Source organism: Bradysia coprophila (genome assembly GCF_014529535.1).
Source record: "Bradysia coprophila strain Holo2 chromosome IV unlocalized genomic scaffold, BU_Bcop_v1 contig_144, whole genome shotgun sequence".
Taxonomy (NCBI): Eukaryota; Metazoa; Arthropoda; class Insecta; order Diptera; family Sciaridae; genus Bradysia; species Bradysia coprophila.
This window is the reverse complement of record NW_023503373.1, coordinates 3,176,277-3,186,982: the sequence shown is the minus strand read 5'-3', so window position 1 is coordinate 3,186,982 and position 10,706 is coordinate 3,176,277. Positions and strand designations below refer to the sequence as shown.

The 10,706-nt window shown below is 34.3% G+C and overlaps 1 protein-coding gene across 1 annotated transcript; it reads right to left on the bottom strand.

Moving 5' to 3' along the window:
- Positions 1 to 224: 224 nt before the first annotated feature.
- On the bottom strand, positions 225 to 3,350 carry LOC119071190 (pickpocket protein 28-like). Its single transcript, XM_037175964.1, has 10 exons — positions 2,958 to 3,350; positions 2,380 to 2,497; positions 2,231 to 2,322; positions 1,655 to 2,173; positions 1,466 to 1,574; positions 1,312 to 1,410; positions 1,101 to 1,240; positions 909 to 1,039; positions 646 to 844; positions 225 to 591 (listed from the first exon to the last, which is right to left on the bottom strand). The coding sequence occupies exons 1-10, from the start codon at positions 3,035 to 3,037 to the stop codon at positions 327 to 329; spliced, it is 1,752 nt and encodes a 583-aa protein (XP_037031859.1). The 5' UTR covers positions 3,038 to 3,350; the 3' UTR covers positions 225 to 326.
- Between the last annotated feature and the right edge of the window lie 7,356 nt (positions 3,351 to 10,706).

Genomic DNA, 10,706 nt, shown 5'->3' with positions numbered 1-10,706 from the left:
TCAATTTCGTCTCTCACACGGAGTACTTTTTTGGTAAAAGGAAGCTAAGCATTATACAGTTGTTATTGATCTTCTTCGTGTCTGGTCATAATTAATACGTTTCACACAAGCCGCAAAACTCACATTGAACTAAATTAAAAACAAAATGTCTGGAACTTACCCATTCGATTTAAGGCTAGCCAACGTGGGACATACCATGCAAAGTCAAAAACTACAAGTTTTGGTATACGATTTCTTTAGTAGATTTTCTTTCTAGCGATAATTGTACTTAAATTGATATAATTACATTGAAGAGGTGACAACAATATGTGGAAAATAAACTAACACTAAAATCGATCCTCCTTATGGAACGATTCCGTCATCATTGCTAAACGCTTCTTCTTTCGAGCGTGGCGCCGACGCAAATTGCAGGCTAAGCGTAACGTGCAAAAGTAAACCGCTTCCACTAAGCTAAGAAACGAGAATCCCATAAACAGTCCCAACAAACCTCCACAGTTAGCCAGAAAATCCGTTTTCCCATACAATTGCGACCGACGTGAAGCAAAAAATTGATTATCTTTGAATGAAATGAATATTCTTGTCACATCGTGGCTGAAATTATACAAATACATTTCTGTAAAATGTTGAATGGGCTCGAACTCATACCCCTCAAAGCTCTGTTTCTTGGCGGCGAAGTATTTTTGGAGTCTAAATTTGGCAAGCGAAAATTCGACATCGTACGATAAGGAACTGCATGATGGCAAACAACCACATAAATTGTATTGACCCGACGCAACTTTCTTGATTTTACATTTTTGATAGCAATCATAGTTGCTCAGTCCACAAATCGAAGTGTTCGAGTTTCCTAATAGCAAATTAGAATGGAAAATTTGATTTTAGGTAAAAATTAACTTAAGTGAAGACTTCACTTGGCATGTAGAACGGGCTGCAACCACACTTGTTAATTGTATAATTAGAAATACATTCCAATTCACAATTTCTCTGAGTGTAACTTTTGTAGAAGGTCAAATGTCGTTCGTTTTCAAAGTAACACTGTCGTCTGCAAGTTCACACAGAAGAATAATTCAATTTTAAAATCAATCGATACGGAGAACTAAAACCTTTTTGAATCGTATGATTTTAACGTATCCAATGTGTTCATGAATATTGGCTTTACCGAAAAGATAACCTCTTGTTTCATCGGAACTCTGTAATAATATTTGTTCATTTGTGGCACCTCGTTCGGCGGATGCAGAAGAAGCTTTAAAAAAATAATAATTCAAAATGGTATGAATACCAGAGTCCAGACAAAACGGAAAGCCAGTAAGATACCTTGAATCCGTCCACACTACCTCCACATAGGTAGTCGAGATCTTCTTCCAAAATTTTTAAGCTCACTGTCAGTCCATCACTAGATCCAAAGACACGATGCTGAAAAAATCGAAAATTGGATTTTCCCGAGTTCGTCAAGCAGGACAAAATTTACCGGAAAGATTTTATCCTCAGAAACATTTTTAACTTTCTTGTAATCGGAATTGACATTCCAGTATTTGGCCGACATGTTATGTTTTGTCACTGGATAGTCCGCCGCTAGACTTAAAAATCAAATTTCTTTTTTAATCACACAAAAAATCATATTGTCGGCACTGCAATAACCGAAACATCTAATATTTACTTGCGTGTCCTGTACAAATCCGATCCGTTTAGGAAGTTAAATGTATAGCAGAGACCCTCTTCAGTCCATACTTCCTTAAAAAACTTCGAACAATCCTTCGTTTTGTGTCCATTAAAATCGCAATGATACATGATGTCAGACACTTTAGGTGCAATACGTCTTAGATTGGAGTAAATATCATTGGTCGTACTCAGCGATCCAATTTTTAAAAATTCCTTCGGCACCGTCTTGCAAACCTGTGCAGCTGATTTCAATCGCGAAAATTCACTTGCATTCAAACCTTTCGCTTTCGTCCAGTCTTTTTGGTACAAGTTAAAGTAATTCGTATAATTGAACACCGTCTGTTTGGTCTTAATCTGTGGACAAAGTGTAACGGCTGGAAAAGGAATTTCCCATATACGAGTAGACTGTTCAGCGAATGTCACAATAACAGGAAAACGTTCCCACTTCGTAAAAGTGTCGAAAATTAGCTTTCCACAAATTACTAGCGAGATGATAAATGCGAACGCCCACCAAGTTCTGCAATTTTGAGTTTTAATTTAAACTTTTATCTGATGAGCCGATCTTCGAACAAACCGTTCGATCCAATGACGCTTTTTCTGTCCAACGTATTTAACACCATGCAATGAACTGGATTCGCTATATTCCGAAAATAGCTCCCACATTGCCTTGAATTCGTTTCTTTAATGGATTTAATTTTATACGAATGCCATAAATGAACTCACATTTATTTGTTTCTCGTATCTCGAACGACGTCTCATAATTGTCTTGGTAGTATCCTGAAACTTTTTCCCAGCATTCGGTAAATTAGTATCGTCATTAGATTGGTTGCCTTCCGGGAAACTTGCAGCAAGATATAAAATTTAATTTATTGTTCAATTACCTTAAAATATATTTACGAAACGGACTCAGAACGTAATCTTGAGAAAGAAATTGTTAGACTCTGGTTTTTTACTGTACCGATATTGTCCCGATACAGTTTCGAGAATAGAAACATTTATCATCTATTCGAAACGAACACGGTGGTTATCAAGCGAGAAAACGATTTTCAAAAGGGTACACAAAAAAGAGTATTGCTATCAGTGAAGGGACCTCAGGGGACTCAGAAAAACCGTTCCACTATATTTGAGCTGTATCTTCGAAAAAAAACTTTGCCTTGCGAAAATTGTTCAAATTGGGCAATAGGCGTAAATTGACTGTTTAGACGAGTCACCAGATGGTCAGGTCTAGTTCCTAAAAATTTCTTGTAGACTTCAAAAAAAAAACAGATTTTAAATAATCCCATTACGATGCTCCATCTCACCTAATACGTTTCCCATTCGATGGTAATTTTTTGACCGAAGTCTTTTTCTTATTTTTAGCTTTACTCTCTGATGACTTCATAGTTTTCGATGGATTTTTTATAGCTTTTCAGTGCAATCTGTTAGATGTGCAACACATTTACTTCACTAAAAATTTTCCGTGATTTTTAAAACTGCATTTTTGTCACATAATCCTCATTTATATATCAGAATGATGGCCCATTTTTTTTTTCGATTTTATTTAAAAAAAAACTTCCATGCAAAAAATCTACTTGTTGAACGGTATAATACTCCGCGGAACTAATTGTAAGGCACGACCACTCACTCAAAGTGATATATTCGAACTGATATTAATGAACGGAAAAAATACCCATAGCACTACAACAGGAACCTCAATTTGCTAATGAAGTTTACTTACTGGTTAGCTCATCAATTCACTTCGCTATAAATAACCCAGTTCCAACACGGGCAATTAAGTGGAAATTATATAAAAAAAATTCCAACATATTGTTGTCAAAGTTTAATTATTCCTGTGAGAGTATTACCAGTAATGAAAGGATGGGTCCTGTTTGAATAATCTAACGCAATACCGTTAATTTAATTAATATATAATTGACGAAATTCCGAATGAATGCATAATATGAAGGCATACATGAAGTGGCTGTCGTGCGTTGTGCCATTTATGATTTAATCAAAATTTCTCACCTTAAAACCATGACCTAACTTTTCATATTTTATGAGTATATTTGCATCTCCATTACTAGATAATTAATCTGTCAGTAATGGTTTAAAGTTTATGTTTCTCTTTTTACAATATTGGATGGGGGATCGTTGAGGGGTAGATAACTCAAATAAATGGTGGGTTGTAAATTGGGTGAATTCGAGAAAATCTTTGTTTGATGTTAAATAAGACACAAGCTTACAAACATATACTTATATTGCTGGGAACGATTTCGTTCTTTGTTAGACAATTCCAACTTGTATTTTTATGTCTCATATAAATTTTTGTAACTCATTGACGAAAAGTAAAACTTTCATTGGCTTTTTGAAGAAAAACGTTGTACGAAACTCAGTGATAAATGCTTTTTTAGAGACGCATTGTGCACATTTAGTGCGATCATTTATCACTCGGTGGCATAAAAACCTTATAAGGTTATTATAGGGCAATGTTACCGATAGCGACGACGGAAATAAATGCTCGGCTCTAATTAATGTGCCCTTATACAGTAAATTGAAAGATTTTATTGGAAATCCAAGAAAAATCCAAGTAACATATTAGACAACTATTCTTGATGTGCTACTTTGAAAGGTCTACCGAATTTGTTATCAACTGCGACAAAAACAAGCGATCTACAATGTTCCACGCATAATTGGGGGGTTACTGCATCCACAAACATTAAAAATTCAAATTGTAATTATGTCCCACCGTTACAGTTTCACTGACTAGACAATTCGGTAAGACATTATGACTTTATACCGATAAAAATATACCGAGGTTAGTAATTTGCACAGAAATCTGTTACTTCATTTGTTTTAACAAACTTGATACTAGCATATACAAAACCCAGTTGTTCTTTATTCCTGTTGTGTACGTAGAGTAATAAAATTCAATTACTTTCCAACATAGAAATACATTTAATGCCTCGGTGTTTGATTACATAATTTCAGTTACATGTTTAAAACTGAAAAAATTAAAATTTTATCTCTTTGATTTTCAAACGACTGGTAAGCCCGAACGCGCTGCTTCGATTCATAAATAAATGTGAAAGAAACATAACGATCGAGTTCATAGACTGTGAGATAATGTCACGGAAAGGTAGCAAACATCCAAAATAATCCATATTTTTAACACATAATTGTTCCTATAAAACTGAAAAAATTAAAATTTTATCTCTTTGATTTTAAAACGACGGGTAAGCCCGAACGCGCTGCTTCGATTCATATATAAATGTGAAAGAAACATAACGATCAAGTTCATAGATAGTGAGATAATGTCACGCGAAGGTACCAAACATCCAAAATAATCCAAATTTTTAACACATATTTGTTCCTATAAAACTGAAAAAATGAAAATTTTATCTCTTTGATTTTCAAGCGACGGGTAAGCCCAAACGCGCTGCTTCGATTCATAAATAAATGTGAAAGAAACATAACGATCAAGTTCATAGATAGTGAGATAATGTCACGGGAAAGATAGATAGATAGATAGATTAAGTGGGTGGAATTTATATTCATAGACTCCTGCACCTTGGCCGCCAAAGGGCCTGTTGTGCGTGCCCACGTATTTTTTGAATATCTATCAATTCGAAATTATAGGTGGAAATCATAGATGGAGCTGCTGAACAGCATTCTTTGACGTTTTTAAGTCATGGTGTTTACACCTCAGAAATCATTTTTTTTGCGATTCCGATAATTTTTGTTAGACTATTTTACAGTCGATAAAGCCAATTAGTTGAAACTAATAGCAGACACTAATCATCCATGATTAGGAAAAACCATATGAGCATGTTCACACCGGGAGTCGAACCCGGGACCCATAGGCCATGAGTCCATCGCTCTACCGAGAAGGAAACATAACGATCAAGTTCATAGATAGTGAGATAATGTCACAGGAAGGTAGCAAACATCCAGAAATAATCCATATTTTTAACACATAATTGTTCCTATAAAAATGAAAAAAATAAAATTTTATCTCTTTCATTTTAAAACGACGGGTAAGCCCGAACGCGCTGCTTCGATTCATAAATAAATGTGAAAGAAACATAACGATCAAGTTCATAGATAGTGAGATAATGTCACGGGAAGGTAGCAAACATCCAGAAATAATCCATATTTTTAACACATAATTGTTCCTATAAAACTGAAAAAATGAAAAAAATTTCTCTTTGATTTTCAAACGACGGTAATTGTTTCTATAAAACTAAAAAAAATAAAAATTTTATCTCTTTGATTTTCAAAAGACGAGTAAGCCCGAATTCGCAGTTTTGAGACTCAATATTTAAAATATATATATATATATATATATGAATTTTACGTTGTTTGCCTCTGTTTTGCGTGCCCACCTTACTTTCTAGCGTTATCGCGTTGTCGCTATTCAATGGGAACTGCTTCAAAACAGCGTAGGCATATTAGGTATATCAGATTTATCGATCAGTAGCTATTGGCGAGAATTCAAGCAAAATAACGTGTTTTGCTTGTTTTGCAGTAGTTTTTCAAGCACATTTCTGGATGTTTAGATTCAAAAATGGTATGCGTATGTCAAATATGACAAAATATTTAATTTTTAAGAAAATCGAGTTTGTACTTACAACAGTAACTATTGGGGAGAAATCAAGAAAAACTCATATTTTCCTACTTTTCCTGTTTTCTGTTTCCTGTAAGCTGCATAAACTTAGGAATTCAAAATTCTTGCCTGAGACACATTTTTTCTAAATACTAGGGTGTACCGGTTTTTACAAAATGTCTTAGTTCTTTTAATGTTCAGCCGGAAATCCATTCAGGTGGACTTATCATTTTATGAAAGATTTTTTTTTAAACTATGATTTTGTGCTGAAGCCAGATCGATTTTTGAAAATTTCGTCGTTGTCGGACTTCGTCACATTTTTCGATTTTTAACGGTCAGTGCAATGGGCATAAAAAGTTGAGTCCATATGTTAATCTAATCTCCAGACTTCACAGATTATTTTACAAAAAAGATCAAGCCAAAAATAGTACATTTCGTACCTAAGACCATAAGTCTTTTTTAGCGTGTGAGAAGTTTCCAGACCGAGCCGAAGGCATTAGACTAACATATGGACTCAACTTTTTGTGCACACTGCACTGACCGTTAAAAATCGATATATGTGACGAAGACTGAAAACGACGAAATTTTTAAAAATCAATTTAACGGCAGTACAAAATCAAAGTTTGATTAATTTGTTTGTCTATGAAATGATCAGACGGACCAGCTGAGTGGATTTCCGGCTGAGCCTTAAAAGAACTAAGGCATTTTGTAGAAACCGCTACACCCAATTAAATATCCAAATAACTATTTACTCGAATCAGAGATTCATTTATACTTTAAGAGTTGTGCAGTTTTCTATTTTTGCATCATCAAAAGTCAGTATTGAAAAATCATCATTCAGGAATAATTCTTAAACTTGAGAGAACCTTAAAAATTTGAAATGAATCCTTAAATGACTTCGCATTGAGCCTACAGAATGATCTCTCAAATTCAGAAACTGAGAACCAGTGGTCCCAGTTAAGGGACATGATTGAATAAAGTCTGTGACTTCTACTTTAATCACCCAAGATCACTTATTTCAAGTTTTGTTTTACAAATTAGATTTGGCCCCTTCAGAGCAAAAACATGGGCCCTGACAAGATGTGGCTGCACCGAAAAAAAATGCTTATTTCAGTCCCTGAGTCCTCCGAAGCACTCAATATAACATACTATTATTGCGGAGTTTTTCGGAGAATTATACCGAACATTAATGCTTGATTTCCACTTACCAAAAAAGTACTCTGTGAAAAAGACAAAATTGATTTTTTTCAATTTTTCCTTTGTTTACTTGACAGCTTGTTCACGCTATCTTACGAAGGTCTTTGTGTTGAGTGGAAACAAACTTCGGAAAGGTTTTCGAATCGATTGTTTGTGATTTTTTAATGGAAAAGCTAGGTAAAGTGGTCACTCTGGCTCAGCACGGATTTATGTCGGGTCTACATTAGCATGTCGATAAGTTCGTCGTTTGCGCCAATACAATAATAGTACATTATGATACAGGGGAAGATTGCCAGCGTTATAAACTTGTGTATCCGCATACTAGAGAGTATCCGCCCATTACCGCTAAATGGAACTAGTTCCTTCGTCATACCCTTATTTATGTTAACATAATTAATTAATTTCAAATGATTCGTGATATTCCATTGTATCACTCGTAACGTGATACATTCATGTCCAGATAAATGATAATTGAAATTTATATTAAACATTATACACCTAGAAAGCAATACGAGTGTGCACTTTATGCACCACCAATATAATCTATAAAACATGTTACACGAAAATATTTTGTTACAAAAAATTCATTAAAAATTCATCAATTTGTATGTATTTCAAAAAAAAAAACAGAAAAATAATGATTTCTACATTTTACAACGGGTTTTCGACGCGTAACGACAAAAAATAATACGAGAGAGTGAAAAATGAAAAATAAAACTTCAGCAAATTTAATAATTGTTGGGTAAAATCATTTTTATTTTACAAAGCCAAATTTCTATTAATTTCGATTAGTACCGACGTGATTTAAATTTAATTTTCCTCTATTATACGTAGACAACATCAAAATGATCGTATTTATTTGCCAAAAAGGCCAGTGTCGAAAAAGTGCAATCATAAGGGCAGAGCAAAGCTGAGGAAACGGATGCTTGTTGAAGAGTATTGTGATAACAGTACCATTCACGGAGTTAGATACATTACTAAACAAGATATTCACTTGTTTGAAAGGTAAGTAGATGTAAAGGGTAGTGGGAGTAGGTACTTTTTTTGATGCTTGAGCCGGTTATGAGGACATAAACCAATGTTGGACATAACATAGCAATAGTTAAACCTTAAGAAATAATTATTCTATGAAAAGAGCCGTGACCTTTTGTATTTTCGACAGCTTTGGATAATTTATACTTTAGATGGAAAAAAGTGTGTTACAACCGGAGAATATTTTTGGGAAAACATTTTCCTACATTTTCCCACACTTTCTTGCATTTCCCAAATTTTTACATTTTTATTTAAAAATTCTGTTGAATTAAAAGAAGTAGATGAGGTAGTATGTTCTCCGCCTTTAATAAAATCGTAATAAGTATCGCTTAAGGATTTTAAAAATAAATCTTTGCACAATTTACTCACTTTAAATTAAATATAATGGCCGCGTTGCGTGATAGTAATAAAATATAATGACGATGTCAAATTAATAGGTGACTAAGTGAAGGCGCATGCACGATAAACCTGATTTGAGGAAAATAGTATTGGCACGGCAGAGTAAAGTTAACCAGGCAGGAGCGCTGATTTGACAAGGGACCTGATTGATCTAGTAGCCCTATATTTTTTGCGAAACAAAATTTTCCAATTTATGTCAGTGTTCATTTGAGTTCATTTTCATCCAGTGTATTAGGTCCCTTATTTGACGTTCCGAAAATGAACCGCTCCTGCCTGGTTTATTTTACTCTGCCGTGGTATTGGTCCAATCAAATTTTCACTAGACCGCAAATGAATGCCAGAAAATGAACAGATTTTATTTCAATTCGTTCGGTACATGCTTAAAATGTAATGGTTCAACCTGAAAAGCATATATTTAGGCGTTTTTTAAATACTAGATTTACTTTTGATGATATCTTTCCATCAGAATCCTTTTTGAAAAATTAACGACCTCAATAACGACCAAGAATGTGTTAGCTTTCAACAGAAAATAGATTTGGGCAGCGGTCCCACTAAAATTTTCGTGCCCTACCGCAGTACATGTAGGAGTAGGACATTGTTTTGAGGTTTATTAATGAAAATAACAGACATTCAAGGTTCAAAATAGTTATTTATGCCACTGCAAACTTTAGATGCATCTGTGGCATAATATATTGTATTTGACTGGATGCAAAGTACTTTATTATGCTCACGAAACAACAAACAGCCTATTTTAAATTTCAAAATATCAACCCTTTAATAAAGTACTTCGTACCTCGATTGCATAAATAACTATTTTTCTAGTTGCGGTTTCTGCTTTTTAAAATTCTTCGATTTTCGTCTTTGTTCGCTGTTAGAACTGCTTGTGCCTTAATTAATTCACTTATTTCCACGGTTCCGTTGGAATTTACTCACGACAGAGTAAAGTAAACCATGCAGGAGTGCTTGATTTGACTAGGGACCTGAATAATCTAGTAGTCTTATTTTTATGCGAGTAAAACTTTTTAATTTATGTCAGTGTTCATTTTGAGTTCATTTTTATACAGTGTATTAGGTCCTTTATTTGACGTTTCAAAAATGAACCGCTCTTGCCTGGTCTATTTTACTCTGCCATGAATTTACAGCTTTGCTCAAACATTTGTTACTGTCGATCAACAACTTTACCGCCACATTTAACGTTGCCAAATCCTGACCAATCGATCTATCGATTTCCCTTATCTTGGATTTCTGCGCTTTTTTGTCCTTATGTTTACGGATCAGCTCTTTCGTCCTGCTGCTTTTTTTTCTACCACTTTTCAACTTAGAATTTTTGAAGATCTAAATAAACCTGATAGTTTGTGACAAAATGACAGCAGATGATCAGTTATGGGAATATTTATAACACCCTTATATGCATTAATACTATCATTGACTGGCTGTTGTTCCTTTATTTTGCAGAAGGTTTGTGCTGAATACAGCATTTGCGTGGCTCAAACAAAAACATGATTTTGCCAGTCGCGAAATAACTGGATGTGGTTATCTTTTATCTCTGATAATCTAAGCCAATAACAGAGTTCCCACGACTTAGGAAGGCTCCTAAAATTAGGAATTTTAGGAAATTTTAACGGTAATTTTAGGAGAATTTTAGGAGATTTTGCAAGTAATTTTAGGAGTATTTTAGGAGTATTTTAGGAGATTTGATAAAGGTTTTATAAGTAATTTTCCGGAGGAATTTTTGCAGCCTCAAGATCTTTCTGCTTCTCATACACTTCGTAAAATAATTTCAGAAAATTAATATGTTCAATTAGGGGTGTGCGATGGATATAGGATCGAGACAGGCATA

What these genes read in the sequence shown, in the direction of transcription:
- LOC119071190 (XM_037175964.1), bottom strand. Translation starts at nt 3,037, where the DNA reads ATGAAGTCATCAGAGAGTAAAGCTAAAAATAAGAAAAAGACTTCGGTC. An exon ending in AAGCGTCATTGGATCGAACG is followed by an intron (nt 2,174 to 2,230) that starts GTTTGTTCGAAG and finishes TCAAAATTGCAG; the next exon opens with AACTTGGTGGGCGTTCGCAT. An exon ending in AAGAAACAGAGCTTTGAGGG is followed by an intron (nt 592 to 645) that starts GTATGAGTTCGA and finishes GTATAATTTCAG; the next exon opens with CCACGATGTGACAAGAATAT.